Source organism: Podarcis melisellensis (genome assembly GCF_964234715.1).
Source record: "Podarcis melisellensis genome assembly, chromosome: 16".
NCBI classification, from domain to species: Eukaryota; Metazoa; Chordata; class Lepidosauria; order Squamata; family Lacertidae; genus Podarcis; species Podarcis melisellensis.
The window spans coordinates 16264671-16280735 of NC_138533.1; the positions used below are offsets into that span (position 1 = coordinate 16264671).

The following is a 16065-nucleotide window of genomic DNA, read 5'->3' on the forward strand; positions in this document are numbered from 1 at the left end:
GATTCAAGGAATGCTGGGAGGGCATAAGAATCTCCAACAGAGACGAAAACAGGTTTCTCTTCCCCTTGACCTCCAGAATACTCTCTTATTAATTACACATTAATTACATATGAGCAAAGCAGGGTTAGCACCTTCAGCACCAAGAACAATTCAAAAGCCTGTGTGTTGGGAACTTTCCACTTTCTTATTCTAAGCAAGTGACTGGAATGAGATCTTAACATGTTGTCAGGTTTTCATCACATTCCGTATTCAAGTTTGCATTTAATGAAGCCTTGCCATTAAAATTGATATTCATCCCATTACTTCCCAATACTTCCTGTATTGTGCAGTGGTGCTCAACACATTTTGGAGGAGGGGGCAGCGTTAAAAAAGGCACTTTTGGAGGGAGAAGGGGCAGATGGTGAGGAGAGGAGCAAAGGGCCCCCAAAAGGAAGCCTTCCTATCCAGACAGTCTCACTGTTTTCAAGAGGCAGCATGACATAGTGGTTGGAGCGTTGGGACTCCAACCTGAGAGAGACCAGGATTCAAATCCCCCACTTGGCCATAAAGCTCACTGGGTGACCTTGAAGGCCAGTCACTGCTTTTTGGCCTAACCTACCTCACAGGGTTGTTGTGGGGGTTAAACGAGGAAGAGAGAGAGAATCACGCACACCTCCTTGAGCTCTTTGGAGAAAAAGGTGGGCTGGAAACACAATCAGTATATAAACATTTGTTTATGAACTGCAGCCAGGCAAAAGGGAAGATCCTGCCGCCCCACAGACATTTGCCTTGGATGATGGTAGACGTCAAAACCACGCCTGGCCTTCAGATTTATGGGCTGTTTTGAGTTCAAGATTTATTGGCCTGAAACGCTGTTATCAAAAGGTAAAGCGATCCCTGGGAATGGGCCAGAGACGTTCCTTGGAGGGGTGGGGTGTTGGTCCTTCCACCAACAAGAAGGGCTGCTCCCCGCCGTCTCTGCTCTGCACATGGAGCAGAAGCCTCAAGGCTCCAACGGGAGTCCATTACCTGCCGTCCAGCCATGTCTGATGTGAATATGGAAGACCTGCATGGGGCCACCATGAATTAACCCTGACTTCACTCTTTTCCTCTCTCTGTCACCCATTCACCCCAACGTAAATGCAAGTACTTCATTCTCTCTGCAACAAGAAACTTGTGCAGTGTGATGTAGCGGTTAAAATGCTGGACTAGGACCTGGGAGATCAGGGTTCAAATCCACCACTCAGCCACAAAGCTCACTGGGTGACATCGAAGGCCACTCACTGCCTCTTAGCCTAACCTGCCTCACAGGGCTGTTGTTTTCCTGTGGGGAAGGTGGGGGATATGTATGTAGACCGCCTTAAGCTCCTTGGAGGAAAGCTGGGGTATAAATGTACTAAAAAACAAACAAACAAACACAACCATTTATTTATTTATTTATTTATTTATTTATTTATTTATTTATTTATTTATTTATTTGCATCCTGCCTTTCTCTTAGTGCAGGACCCAGGGTGACACATGGCATAAATTAAAAGTGATACTAATAAAACATGCTCTGTGTGCGTGTGCGCGTGCGTGCGTGTGTTTTAAGTAAATAACCCTGTTAAAACCATATCATTTAACACATAAAAACACAATGCAAGTGCTCTTTTTGGGAAGTTTTTGCGCCTTTTTCACAGTTTAAATCAGTTTAATTATTACCCAAAGTCTGTTCAACACTTCAACTCAGCAGAGGCTGCCACAACAGCCAGGTTCAATTCCTTTATGTCAGAAAAGCTGAGTGGGAGACCTTGGCCAGACTGCTGCCTCTTAGTCTAGCCTGCCTCACAGGGTTGCTGTGTTGACAATGTGGCGCTGGGACAATGTGGTGGCCCCACTCTCTCTTTGGATAAAAAGTACAATCATGATCCATGATTTTTAATTTTCATGGGAGTTTTTAATATATGTTCTTTGCAAGGCAGGCAGAGACTGGGCAGCGTTGAGCTGTGGTGGCGTAGACATGCTGCCTAAGGGGACCTCAAGGAGAAAGGGAAACAGAAGCAGATGACTCGAATAAGCTGCCCACAACCTGTGTTGTGTATGGAGCAGTCCAGAGAAGGTCGTGACAAAGATCCATCACAGGAGAGAAATCACAGTAATAAAGTTTGGAGCAAACACAATAAATGCAAATCCGGGCTTCCTGTTTAGAGAAATTAAATTACAGGAGTCAAAAGGCGGGGCAGCAGAGATTTCTTGAGAAAACACCAGCCGCACATTTTCCATTTCCACAGTCTATGCTGTGTTTGTGCTCCGGGTGGAGTCAGCTCATTTTTTAAAAAACACATCTTAGCCACAAGGAAAGTCCACCAGAGATCTCACTCTTCAGCTGCCTCAGAGACTAGGCTCCTGGGGTGAATATCCTGGTTGTGTCCCAGATTCTTTTTCCCCTTTGATTTTTAGGCTGGGCTTTTTCATTATTCCAAACTCCCCCTCTCCAATTTAGCTGTGGTTCCTTCATTGCTGGGGGGTTGGACTAGACCAGGGATGTCCAATTCCCCAGAGACTGCGATCTACTCCCACTATAAAAGCATTGGCAGTGATCTACTCATTGGATTGACAAAGGTTGTCGAGCTTATTCTGGAGAGGCTTCAGCAAAGTTGTTGAGCTCTTCCCCTTTTTCTTTTCTTTTGGTGGGATAATTTAAGAATTACGCAACCGACCAGGAATGCCCCGCGATTGACCGGTGGATCGCAATCTATGATTCAATGGCACATCTTCCCCAACCAGAGTCAGGGACAGGCAGGTGGAGATAAACTTTTATTATTATCAAAATTGTAGTACAACTATATTAACCCAAATGAGCCCTGTCTGGCCTAATTAGCAGCAAATTGCTACCAGCAATCAAGAGTAACTTGGTTATTCTAATTACCTGCCCGCTTCTTGCTTTCCTCCCTTACTTTTGTTTGATGTAGCATTTAATTTCCTCTTTCTCTCTGACAAACATGGAAAAAGGTGCTCTTTATCTTTGCAATCACCCAGGCACTGGTCTTCTATATTATCTCTCCGTTCTTCCCTTCTGTACAAACAAACACACCCCAAACCAACCTCTTTACAACTTCTGCTTATTTTTCTACTTTAAAGCAACTGATTTAACAGGTTGATTCGAGATAGCAGGTTTGGGATGCAGTGTACCTGCCTGCCACTTTGAAAGGGAAGTTCGATTTTTTTGAATTCGTACCCACCAACATCCACATTCTTGGGTGACTAGTCAAATATGTATGCAACTAGATTGGGCTTATTCAGGCAGGCCTTTGGGCCCCATAAGATTAATAGTTGCTGTCAGGCTAACATTTGTTCTACAGTTGTAACATACAAAGCCAGATTGAAGGCCAGGAACCTAGCAAACCTACGGAAATATAACCGTCAGGAAGGATCGACTTGGAGACTTTATCCCTGGTCCAGGCATTCAGACTGCTTCTGCCCACCAGGTGCCCTCCAGATCTTTCAAACTACAGTTCCCACCGGCCCCAGCCTGTTGCAGCCCAAAATGGCTGTGCTGACAAGGACTGACGAGAGCTATAGTCCAAAATATCTGTAGGGCGCCTGGATGAAAGCAGAAACATTCGTAGCCTGAAACACCTGCAATCCCAAGCCAAGGATCATTTTGAACCCTGCTCCCCCCGCTATACACTGTTGAAAGCACTTTAGGGCTTGCTGTATTCACCTTGGCTGCAACCACGCCTTTGGCTGACTGGAAAGCCAATATAGCGCTTTATATATTAGGAGGGTGGAAGCACATCTATGAAGGCAAGCTGTATCAGGGTCCCTTTCTGCAGGTGCTTCCAGAAGGGTGTGGATCAGCACCTGGCATCTCCTGGTGGCTACTAGCCCAAGTGGCTCTGCTGTGTCTCCACAGTTAGAGGGAGCAATGCTTTTGAATCGCAGTTGCTGGAAAAGGCAGATTTGCTCTTGTGCTCAGGTCCTGCTTGCTGGTTTCCCATTGGCCACTGTGGTTGGCCACTGTGAGAACAGGATGTTGGACTAGATGGGTCATTGGCCTCATCCAGCAGGGCTCTTCTTTCTTATGTCTTGGTCTTGGATGAAATTGCCATCTTAATCCCTCCCCCCGCCCCAAACTCAGCCCTCATCAAAGTTGAGACATTCTTGGTTTTGACTTCTTTAATTAGCCTTTTTTTTTCTCCTTTCGGTTTACAAGTTAAATCAACAGGAAACAATAAACCATTTTTTTCTCGTCATATAATATATATATATATTTATAAAAATCAGTCTTGAGAATTAATTTAAAAACAAAAAGTCCTTTGTAGCGATCACTCCCTCTTCTTTAATGTTTTCTATTAAGAGGTGTTATTGGTCAGCACAGCAGGATTTAATTTTTTTAAATTACCTTTACAAAAAAAACACACCAACCCAATGTTTTGGAAAAATGGGAGTGGGGTGCGGGGAGAGAACATCCATTGAGTTTTACTTCTAGAGATGGGGGAGGATGTATTTGCCATCAGAAACGCAGCATTTGAGGAGGGAGCAGCATTTTACTGTATCAAAACTTGTGTTATCCAAAATGGGTTTGCCACACTGGATACGTACATACATACCTCTCCCTGAAATAGTTCAGGGATTTTGAGGTGTGCATGCAATTTTCTTTTTATAAGATGGGGAAGAAAAGGCAGCTCATTTACAAACTCCGTAACCACTCCTTTCAAATCATATTCACCTTGGGCAGAAAATTTTCTGCTGTGTAATCTGCTCTAGGGCTAACTCTCCATGGGTCATCAAATTGGGTTGAAATCCCTGCCTGTTTCAGTGGAGTGTGTTATGGTGTAAAGTCTAGAGCTGCAGCCTAATCAAGCTAGCTCAGGGACTTCTTTAAAAAATAATAATCCCTGGATTAAATCTTCCCCCCGCTCCCGACAGATATCTGTAAAGAAGAATCCCTAGCTTTGGTACAGAAAGGAAGTCACTAGACTGAGTTAAAAATAAAATTTCCACTGTCCCTCCCCCAATATCCAGCAGGGCCCAGTCTTCATTACCTGCAAACTACAGGTAACACTTGGGAAAAATTCTCCCTCCAATAACACGGCAAGCCTGGTTGGGCAGCCAGGAGGAATCGTGTCTGCTCCCCAAATGTCCTCCTCATCATTTTGAGTAGCTTTAGGGCAAAATTTGGAATCTGAGAGGCAGTTGTTCCATTTACTGTCCTCTAGGAGGCAGTGTGTCGACATATTTTTACAAAGCAGCAGAGGCTCTGCTTGGAATGTTAAGGGCCACAATATTGTAATGCAGAATTTGTGGGTGCAATACCCTCTGGGTGTTTTGGGCTACAATTCCCAGCCTGTGCACCATGGGGCTGATGGGAATTGAAGTCCAAAATATCTGGCGGGTATCAAGTTGTCAGATGTTTGCAATATCTCAGTCTCCTGCAAACTGCAATTGTGTTAACCAGCCTTCCCGAGGCCTGTCTCGGAGTGATGAATTGTTGAGCTTTAGCAGCTTGAATCATTATAAAGATAAATCAGGGGCTTCTGGATGTATTCCCCAAAAGAAGTTCCCCTGTTTTAGCACTTGGGTCAACATTCTCTGGAACTGAAGGTCCTTGGCAGGGCGCAACCATTTACTACTGAAGCACTTTGTTTCCTGCCACAACTATGAACCCTGAAACTGTGTGTGTGTGTGTGTGTGTGTGTGTGTGTGTGTGTAACCTGCAACCGGTGTATGTGCAACCGGTTTGCCAATTTGTAATGTAGAGTGTTCCTTTAAAGAGGCATTAGAAAGTTTGTTCTTTGTGCTGAGTGTCACAGGGAGAGAGGAATGCCTGTCTTGGTAGCAGATTTGTGTGTGAGAGAGACAGAGAGAGAATGGGAAGCGGGGTAGGCAGAATGTGTCTTATCCAGATAAAATACTGGATTCAAAGTGTGTGTGACCGGGGGGGGGGGGAATCCCTGATGAGGGGTTAAATCCACAACTCCAAGGACACCAGGCACACAAACCTGGTGCTGGGACACATGCAGTGTAAGAATTCTGTGGACTCATATGGACTGTCTTGGGTTGACAGACCTTCCTCCTTCCCCTTCTCAAGATGCAGAGGTTGGCCAGGAAAGCAGAAAACACTACTTCTTGCCCTGTGCACAGAGACCCATGGAGAAGCAATAAAATAAAAGAAAGAATAATTTAAAACTTATTCTTTGTAAGGAGAGGGGGGCAGGCTCCACCCATTCCCAAAATAAATAAAGTTCAACTAAACAGAGGTGGGGTGGGGTTCGGAATCAGCCACATCCCAGGTATTCATGGCACCCGAACTCTCCGGGTCATCCCCCGCCCTCCCCGCAATCTGAAGTGAAGAAGACGCCCTGTGGGGCAATAAGAAGGTGGTCCTCCCCCTGCCCCATCGCCCATCAATGAGGAATGATCAAGGCCACAGATCAAGCGGCGGTCCCCAGGGGGGAGCTCTGACCCAGTTCCCGGCACCTCTCCCCACTCTCAGGGCGTGGTTTCCCGCTACCCCCTCCCCTCTTACCCGCCCACAGCCCACTCCAAAGTTAGCTTGGTGTGGCCTTTCCAAGTCCCTGAAGTTCCAGGCATGGCTTTGATTGGAGGGAACCTGGAGTTTGGTTGGGGGCAGCGGTACCCCAACGTAACCCCACCCTGCCACACCATCTAGCTCTCTGAGGAGCCGCTGTCTCCGACATTCAGTTCCTGGGTGTTCTCGGCCTCCTCCGGGATGTCCTGCATCCTCTGGAAATCTGGAAACCAGGCAAAAAAGACCTTGTTATCTCAAAAGGCAGTGGTGGATAACGGCCGTTAATGAAGATCAAAAACGGTAAAGAAAAAGCAGATCGACTGTAGAATGCGGGTCTTTTCTGCAGAGACAACTTAGCTCTTACACCTGGACGTTCGCATCAGATCTTTATCTGCGTGCAGATTTGGCCGAAAGTTTAGAATCTGAATCTAGAACCTCAAAATGTAATATTCATACATGTCCAAACTCAATACTGCACAGTCTACATTACTAGGGCAATGAGCATTGATACCTTGAGAGGGAGGGAATATCTCTCAGTCTGGTATCAGCTGCAAATCTGATGAGCATTCCTTCATCCATGTCATTTATAGAGATGTGGGACAACACCAGGTCCAAGACAGAACCTTGTATCTTAATTATTGTATTTTATTTGTTGCTCTGTGCAGGGCCACCCAAAGAACATATACCGATGGACATATGTACAGATATGGAAAATAATCAGGAAAGTAAATAAATAAGTGCTCAAAGGGTAAGGGAAAAAAGCTACAGGACCATGATGAAAAGGTACCTACAAAAGATTATACCAGCTTATGCAACAGGATACTTGGCTGGCCATGCCAATGAAGACCTACCCTTGACTGCTGTTCCATTTAAAAGCAAATCCCTCTTTTATTTGATTTTATTTAAGGCATTTATATGCCACTTAATAATTAGCATTTCTAAGTGGTGTATATAAAAATAAGCCATGCAGAGAAAAAAAGTCACTGTAAAGCTGAACACCACCTTCAAATGTCTGCTGGAACCAGAAAGTCCTTGTCATGCACCTAAAGTTCAGCAAGGAGGTTCTCTGTCTAATCTCTATTGGGAGGGAGTTCCACAGGCTTGGACCAACTGTGTGGCTTCTAGCAGTTATGACCTGTGCATCTGAGCCGTGGGGGGCCACCTGCAAAGAGCTTGGTGATTGGGCAGGGATCTGAGGGATCAGGAGGTCCTTATAATATCCTGGACCCAAGCTGTAAAGTAACGCAAGGCCCTAGAACCTGGCCTGGCGTCATATGGGTTTGGCTTCGATTTTAATCTCTCAGGAGAGCCTAAACATAGGGAAAGCTTGGCTTGCAGGGGCAGTTGGATGACATCACAGCTTGCAGCATTTCCAGAGAAAGACCTTTCATCCCTCACCTCTTGGGCTCGAAGGGGGAGAATGTGGGTGGGGAACCCCTCCTCCTTCCTCGGGGAGCACCTCCAGATCATGGTCACCCTCCTGGAGTCTGCCAGGCGCACCGTGGTAAGCCATGTCATCCCGCTGACAACCGACGAAGGTCTGGTGGAAGGAGTGGCTGCCAGGAGAGAGCAGGTCGCCTCCTCGGCTCTGCTGTCAGAAAGAGAGGAAGGGGGTGAACCTGGATCAAAGCCTCAAAAGGGTGTGTTCCGATGGAGCTGTTGGCATTATGGACATACCTTTCAATACTGTGGTTTTGTTAATGTGGGTTGTAGCCAATTACAAATCATGGGCACGATGGACCCAAGTCCAATCAATTCAGTGGACCTACTCTGAGCAGAAGCAGTAAACAACCCGGGGTCTTTGCTACTGCTAAGCTGCCTTGGAAGGATTTTGCAGAATTGCAGAGTTGGAAAAGACCCAGGGGGTCTTAGCTAAAAGGTAGGCTATAAATAATTATGCATAAATAGATTTAAGCTTCAAAGAGACTTAAGTTTCCTTAAAATGGGTCCCCCGCCCCCTCATGCAGAGCTCAGGGAAGGAACAAGGTTTTCCCACTCCCAACTTAGGCATCTCAACGGGGGAACCTAGTATCTTTTTTTTTTTTTAAGGGCAAATGGGGGGGGGGCAGCACAAAAACACAAAAACCCCACCCTACTGTAATTAATTGATCTAACACTCCTCCCCTGTTTATTCTGCCACCATTTGCTCTATTTTCCTATGTTGATTTTTAGACTTGGAAACCCTCCATTGGACCCTACTGAGATTTTATTGGGATACCTGAAGGGAAATGGCTTAGGGATGGAAAAAGAAGTACCGTATTTTTCGCTCCATAGGACACACTTTTTCCCCTCCAAAAATGAAGGGGAAATGTGTGTGCGTCCTATGGTGCGAATGCAGGCTTTCGCTGAAGCCTGGAGAGCGAGAGGCATCGGTGCGCACCGACCCCTCTCGCTCTCCAGGCTTCAGGAAGCTATCCGCAAGCCTTGCAAGCCCGGCGGGAGTTCCCGCGGGCTCACTAGGCTTGTGGGCAGAGGCCTGCAGCCCCAGCGAGTGTTCGCAAGCCTTGCGCGCCCGGCGGGAGGTCCCGCCAGGCGTGCGAGGCTTGGGGCGGCAGCCTGTTGCCTGAAGCACAGGGAGCCCTCCGGAAGGTTCCCCATGCTTCGGGCGAGTGTCTGCAAGCCTTGCGCGCCTGGCAGGAGCTCCCGCCGGGCGCGCAAGGCTTGGGGCGGCAGCCTGTTGCCCGAAGCACAGGGAGCCCTCCGGAGGGCTCCCCATGCTTCGGGCGAGTGTCTGCAAGCCTTGCGCGCCTGGCAGGAGCTCCTGCCGGGCGCGCGAGGCTTGGGGCAGCAGCCTGCGAAGGAGAGGCGCTGCGCAGAGAGAGAGAGAAGGCGCAGCGCCCCTTCAGCAACGCGCCTGTCCAGCGAAGCCGGAGGAGGAACAGAAGGGTCTCCTTCTGTTCCTTCTCCAGGTTCGCTGAAGGGCGATGCCCCTTCTCCCTCTCTGCGCAGCACCTGTCCTGTGAAGGAGGGGCGCCGGGCAGAGAGAGAGAAGGCGCAGTGCCCCTTCAGTCTGTCCTGGCTTCTGCTTTAGCCCTGCGCAGCCTCTTTGGGCAGGGGGAGCCTTCATCCTGCTGCCCTGAAGAGGCTTGGTGTGGTTACCCCAGAAGCCAGAACAGCCACATGGTATCGCAGAAGCCAGATCCCTCTTGCTGTTCTGGCTTCTGGGGTTCAGAATAATTTTTTCTTGTTTTCTGCCTCCCAAAACTAGGTGCGCCCTATCGTCCGGTGCGCCCTATGGTGTGAAAAATACGGTATTTTATTATCCTCAGCTAGTTCATCCTCAGCTAGTTCAAATTGATGGGAGGCACCTGGAGAGTGCTGGGTTGGCAAATACCAGGCTGACCGGAAAGCTTTCGAGCTCAATGGGAAGAAGCGCTTACCGGAGGCGGGGTGAAGCTTTGGTACAGAGCGTCGCCTGCAGGCAAGCTGCGCCTCCGAGGCTCCGCCCCCTTGCGCCCCCAGGCCGCCTCCAGGGGTTGCCGCAGAGCCACCATCTGTCTGCGTGCTTCTTCCGCCTCCTGCTCCTGCCGGGCCCTCTCCTGCTCACTCTCCCGCAGACGGACCTCCAGGGCAGCCACCTCCTGCACTTTCTCCTGGCAGAGCTGCCGGCAGCGGCTCAGCTCCTCCTGTAGCAGCGTGTGCTGCTTCTGCAGCAGCGAGAGGTCGGTGGCCTGCCGGTCAGCGGAGGAGGAGCCTTCCTTGCGTGAGTTGGTCCGGCTCAGCCTCTCCCGCCGTTCACCGGCCTCCTGCAGCTGAAGCTCCAGGAGCGAGTCCTGATGCGCCACAACGCCCTGGAGGGGAGCAAAGGGGGAGGCGCCATTAGCAGGAGGCAGGATTGCCTAATCGGCCTTGTTATTGGCTCTCGATATCCAGAAGGGCATTGCAAGGCTGTTGTGCTGCCACAGTCTTGCATCCTTGGCCAGCTACAACAGAGGTGAGGATGACAAGCCAAATATAATCCTGCCCAGTAGCCCTGCCATTCTTGAAGAAACTGGCCTCTGGGGACTCGAAACCAGGCTTTCCCAAGCTGGCGCCCACCAGTTGTTTTAGACTGCAGTGCCCATCAGCCCCCGGCAGCACTGCCATTTTGGACTACAATTCCCACCAGTCCCTGGCAACACGATCCTGCTAGCTGGGGCTGATGGGAATTGTAGTCTGAAACATCTGGAAGGCATGAGGTTGGTTGGGGAAAGCTGCTGAAAATGTCTGGGCCTCCTCAGGAAGAGAACAGAATAACTGCAGGTGCAGGGCAGTATACAAATTTAAGATAACAACAACTGGATTGTGAAAAGCAAGCACATTCTGCTCCTGTTTTGCCTTCCTGGGGCTGGTCACCTGGCTCAGCAACAGGCCATTTTCTACCCTTGATATACTGCATGATTGCACATTACATGCTGGTTCACTTTCCAAGCACCTCACGTATAAACAAAAATTGTGCATACCCTAAACTAAACTTTGGAACTGCCCCGCAGTCAGACAGTTGTTGTTGGGGGGGGGGGTGAGAGACTCCCCAGCACTCCCAAAGTCTCCATGCAGAGCAGGCCTTGCCCCCCAAGCAAGGTGGAGAGCTTAAAAGCTCTTTCCGCGCTTGGGTCACGTGAAGCAGACACAGAGCAAAAAGAGCTTTCAAGCTCTGTGCCTTGCTTGCATTGAACTCATGCAATTTCAACCAGCCAAGTTAAATGCACATAAGATACAACTGTGCTGTGCCCAAAAATGCAAGCTCCTAGCAGACACAGCTCTGAAACAAACAGCATCCTCTTCGAACAGGAGCCCTGGAATGGAGGCTCGAATCATACTGACCTGCAGGTTGTGAAGAAGGGAGTACAGAGTCCTGAGCCGCTGCAGCACTTCCTGCGGGGTGGAAGGACAAGGCAATCAGTCCGACCAAGCTGCGCCACCCCATAGCCCCCGGCCCCGGCCCCCTGGCCCAGGTCTCTTCTGTTCCACTCACCTCCTGTGGTACTTTCTGTTGTAGCTGATTGCCGTTCCCATCCTACAGTAGGGATGCAACACAAACTGTGTCAGGTGCTACCTTGGAAAAACTGGCCAGGAAATCACATATCCACCTAGCTCCGTATTGTCTACACTGACTGGAAGCTGCTCCCCAAGGATTACAGGCATGGGACATTTCCAGCCCTACCAAGAAGCACCAGCAATTGAACCCAGAACCTTCTGCAGGCAAAGCAGATATTCTATCAGTAAGCTATGGATATATATTTTTCCCCCTTGGGGGGAAAAACCTCCAATGGAGATCTTAAAGCTCTTGAGATGTGTCAGCTAGTGAGGGACAAACTTCTTTTGGGCTTGCTGGGCAGAAAAAAATATTTGGTTTTTCAAGCTTTCTTTGAGAATACTGATGGTGGTGAGAGGGTTCCATAGAGGTAAGAAATGACTTTACAGTTTCTCCTTAATTGAAAATGAGATCATTTCCTGCTGGGGAGGCAGGAGGGCGTTGCTTTCTCCCAGTTCAGTTTGGTCCATCTTGACCCAAGAGAACCTTCTGCTCCATTCTAGGCTTCAGGCCAGACCCAGAGCTCAGGCACAAACTCCCCACCAGCCTCACCAAAAGACTCACCCGTTGATTTGAGTCAGACTCAAGCCTGATGAATTCGAGAGAGCCGTTGATGGTTCCGGTTTCGCCATCTGCAGGAGGAAAATAGATGAAACCAGGTGAGGGGGGGGGGATCCCTTTCCAGGCACCTTGATCCTCCCCCCACCCCAAATCTTAGCTCCATGCAAATTTAGCCAGCAAAGAAAATCAAGTTGGGGCAAATTCATTTACTACCCAAATTTACACCAAACAGAGGTCGCTTCCGAATGACCCGTTTATTGAGCCTTCACACTGGAGCTTTAAGATTATATCCTGATTTTCACCATGAAGCTCTCAAAAGCAGCTCACAACAATAAAATACACAATATGCAAAATTTAAAAACATAAACCTCAAAAATTTTAAACCTCAAGGATTTATAACTGCAGGCGGTTGTCTTTTGGATTTTTCTGTTTTGATTCATGCTGGTTTTTATGTGTTTGTTTCTTCATTGTTCCACCTCGCTTTGAGGTGTGAAAAAAGCCGCCAATAAGATTGATCAATAATAATGAAAATAATTAATTGCACAACCCAATTTTCCTGGTATGTGACTGAATCCTACCCATGAAACAGTGATAGTCCGGAAGGGGCGACAGGAGTCGCTCAGCACATGGGGTTATGAATTCCTTCCCTAGGACTAGCTCAGCAGGGGTGCTGCTCTGCCCCATAAGGTGAACTTTGGGGTGGGGGGTAGACTTGCTAGGGGAAACTGGCAGGGAAGAGGGGCACATACTTGTGGAATTGTTGGGGTTTGGGCTGGAGCACCCATTGGGAGCCTGGCTATGGTTCTGGTCTCGGTCCCAGCTGGGTCCCACGAAGAGATCTTTGAGAAGTTCCACTGTGCAGGCATTTTGTTAGTAAAGAGAGAGATTGGGGGCGTGAAGACAAAGGGAAAGAGACGCAGATTGATTAGTAAGCCATGTAATATTTGACGTAATGTATTAATATGTACAATAAAGCCTGATTACCAACATTGTCCCCCTGATCTCCAACCAACCCGTCACACTTTATTGCAGCCTTTGTCAACTCAGTGCCCCCTGCAACCGCTGTTTTGGACTACAACTCTCACACTGCAAAGCATCCTCACCTGCTGGCTGCGCAGTCTAGTCTGCCAGCCGTGTCTTCCTATGGGACAATGCAAGCTCTTGGGAGCTCAAAGAAGCCCATTTGCTCTTTCCTCCCTCAAGCCACCTGTGGTTTGTGGACTCCCTATTTGCACCTCCTGTGACCCCTCATCGGAGGCAGGAGACTTGGGCCAAGGCGGGGAGTGTCCCTTGAGTGCCACAGCATGCTACCTTCTTTGACGGCCTCCTGGATCAGTTTCTCGCCCTGGGGGGTGTCGGACGACTCGGTGCGGAAGAGGGTGCGAGGGTTCACGCAGCTCAGGGGCCCGTCCTCGCTGCAGCTCTGAAGGGCCAGGATGTCCGCGAAGAGCCTCACTTTATCCTCCAGGAGTTCGGAGATTTCCCGGTCGCACTGAAGTATCTTATCTGCACGAGGGAGGAAGAGACATGGCTGCTGGAGGGAGGTGGTGGGTGGCAGGAATAGCACCCTTTCCTGGAGTTCTTATTTCATTTGCCCTACCTTTCATCTTCCGCAGGGAGGCCTCGTTCTCTGTCTCAATGAGTGGGAATTCAGCCCGGTCAGGGCAACTGTAGTGGGCAAAGAGACAGCAAAAAAAGATCAGTTTAAGATTCCTGGCAGAGCAAAGGATGTAACTCGCGCCTTTATGCAGGAAGCTACATTCCAGCCACATAAAAGCCAGAGGAGGACGGGGCAGAGGAAGGCATGTGAGGGTGTGTGGCCTGGGGAGAAACCAGCCCCATCACCCACAACACTCACAGCTGGACCGCCTGCTGGATGTGCCTCATCCAGGTGTTGCGCTCTTCGCGGGAGGCGGTGTGCACCTCGTACATCTCTGGCGGGGTGTTGCTGAGGAGGAACATGCCCTTCTCCTGGTTGGCAATGTCTCGCACAATCAGTCTTTGGAGGGAGATGACAGAAGGCTTGTCCTGGGAGAGAGGGAAGAAAGTCGATAGCGTTTGTGGCGCCTTTCTGTTCGTTTTTTAAAAATTCATTCCTAGAGTCATGCCCCAACATTTCATCCAAAGGGGTTTACATGGTTTCCTCCCTTCCCTGATTTTAACTCCACAGCAACCCTATGAGGTAGCTTTAGGCTGAGAGGCAATGACTGGCCCAAGGAGACGTGGCGAGTTTGGACTCATATTGGAAGTTTGAACTCTGCAGAGGTTGGACTCAAGCAGAGGTTGGGTAGCCATCTGCCAGGGATTCTTTAGCTCTGGTTCCTCTATTGCACAGGGTTGGACCTTGGGGTACCTTCCAGCTCTACGCTTCTATGATTCCCCCATCTCATAAATGCTTCTGCGCTGACATTATGTTGTCACATTTCAGCATCGTGCCAAAACAGACATTTTAGAGAAGCATGGAGGCCACTTAGAGAGGATCCAACTGATTTTCCTAACTTCCTTAAAGCTCTTTATTTCCACCCATCCCAGATAAGCAAAAAATGTAGATTTTATTCCTTCCTTTTGCCAAAGATTCCCGATTTCCTGAAATTTTGGCTCAAGTTAACCGTCTTAACAGATGTTTGTGAGAGACAGCAAGAGAGTGTGACTCTCTTCCCCTACCATTTCCATTTTTCTCCTTTGTATTTTTGTAAAGACCTCAAGATGGCTCTCGTAACGATTTGTTGCCAATCCTTAGTCACCTGTGCATCCCTTATCGTGTGATTTTAAAAAGAAGAAGATTCAAAGGAACCTGTCCCATTTTCAGGGCAGAACCCTGTCCAAGGTAGTGTACAACGGACATCACTAAAATACATTAAAAACTTATAGAAGAGCCCTGCTGGATCAGGAGAGTGGCCCATCTAGTTAGTCCAGCATCCTGTTCTCACAGCAGCTAACCAGATGCCCCAATATAAAGCCCTCAAGCAAGACGCGAGCACAAGAGCACCTCCCCATCCTGTGGCTTCCAGCAACTGGTATTCAGAAACATTTACTGCCTCCGACCATGACTGAAGAGCACAGCCACTCTGGCTAGTAGCCATCAACAACCCTCTCCTCCATGAATTTGCCCAATCCTCCTTGAAAAACACCCAGGTTGGTGGTCATCATTGCCTCCTATGGGAGCAAGTTCCCTAGTTTAACTATGTGTGAAGGGCTTTCTTTCGTCTGTCCTGCTTCCCTTAGCCAGAGTATGCAGTTTGAGAGGCTGGGCCCTTTACACCAGGGAATAGGCACAGCCCACAGAGCATCTCTCACCAGGGTGGGGAAGGTGTACTTCTGATCCTTCTCCTGAAGGAAGATGAGAACATCTGTCATCAAAACTACCAGGACGTCTGCAAGAGAAAAGGGGAAGAAACAAGGCGTTAGGGGCTGAAAGGTCTTTTGGGTTGTTGCTGCACATTCAATCCCTTGCACTCCCCTATCAAAGTGAAGATCCTGTAGAACCACTACCCAGCACTGCTGTTCTGGAAGGAGATAACGAGGTCCCCTTTATTATCCTGGCTGTCACTCGGATCCTCCGTTCTCAGAACTGCCTGCCTTGGAAGGGGTTACATCCCCCTGGAAGGAAAAGGCTCACATGACTTGGGGGTTGCTACTGGATTCTGCACTACCACTGGAAGCTGAGAGGCTAAGAATGCCTTTTTACCACTCCATCTGGCTTACCAACTATGGCCCCTTTTAGAGAGAGATGAATTGGCCACTCTACTCCATGCTCTGGTAATTTCTAGAGCATTGGATTATGGCAATGTGTTTTCCGTGGGGCTGCCCTTGAAGACTACTAGGAAACTTCAACTAGCCCAAAACACAGCAGCCACATATAGTTGGCTGGTTTTCTGTTTGGATCTCGTATAACCCCTGGTTTAAAACAGCTGCACTGGTTGCCAGTTTGTTTTGGGGCCCCAAAAGTTGTTTTAAACTCTTTTTAATTTTGCATTGTTGTGTTTTAATGCCGTA

At 48.7% G+C, this 16065-nt stretch overlaps 1 protein-coding gene across 7 annotated transcripts in view; it reads right to left on the reverse strand.

The window, feature by feature from the left end:
* Positions 1 to 5644: 5644 nt before the first annotated feature.
* Positions 5645 to 16065, reverse strand: part of ARHGEF2 (Rho/Rac guanine nucleotide exchange factor 2) — a 96956-nt gene continuing 86535 nt past the window's right edge. For 6 of the 7 annotated variants that reach the window (XM_081892991.1, XM_081892993.1, XM_081892994.1 and 3 more), the window contains 11 exons: positions 15367 to 15443; positions 13928 to 14097; positions 13670 to 13737; positions 13381 to 13575; positions 12819 to 12923; positions 12073 to 12140; positions 11449 to 11490; positions 11298 to 11348; positions 9875 to 10285; positions 7893 to 8085; positions 5645 to 6717 (listed from right to left, as the gene is read on the reverse strand). In XM_081892991.1, the coding sequence (XP_081749117.1) occupies positions 6632 to 6717; positions 7893 to 8085; positions 9875 to 10285; positions 11298 to 11348; positions 11449 to 11490; positions 12073 to 12140; positions 12819 to 12923; positions 13381 to 13575; positions 13670 to 13737; positions 13928 to 14097; positions 15367 to 15443 (1466 nt within the window). In that variant the 3' untranslated portion in view covers positions 5645 to 6631. The remainder of the gene's footprint in view (positions 6718 to 7892; positions 8086 to 9874; positions 10286 to 11297; positions 11349 to 11448; positions 11491 to 12072; positions 12141 to 12818; positions 12924 to 13380; positions 13576 to 13669; positions 13738 to 13927; positions 14098 to 15366; positions 15444 to 16065) is intronic. The other variant, XM_081892992.1, reaches the window with a different exon arrangement.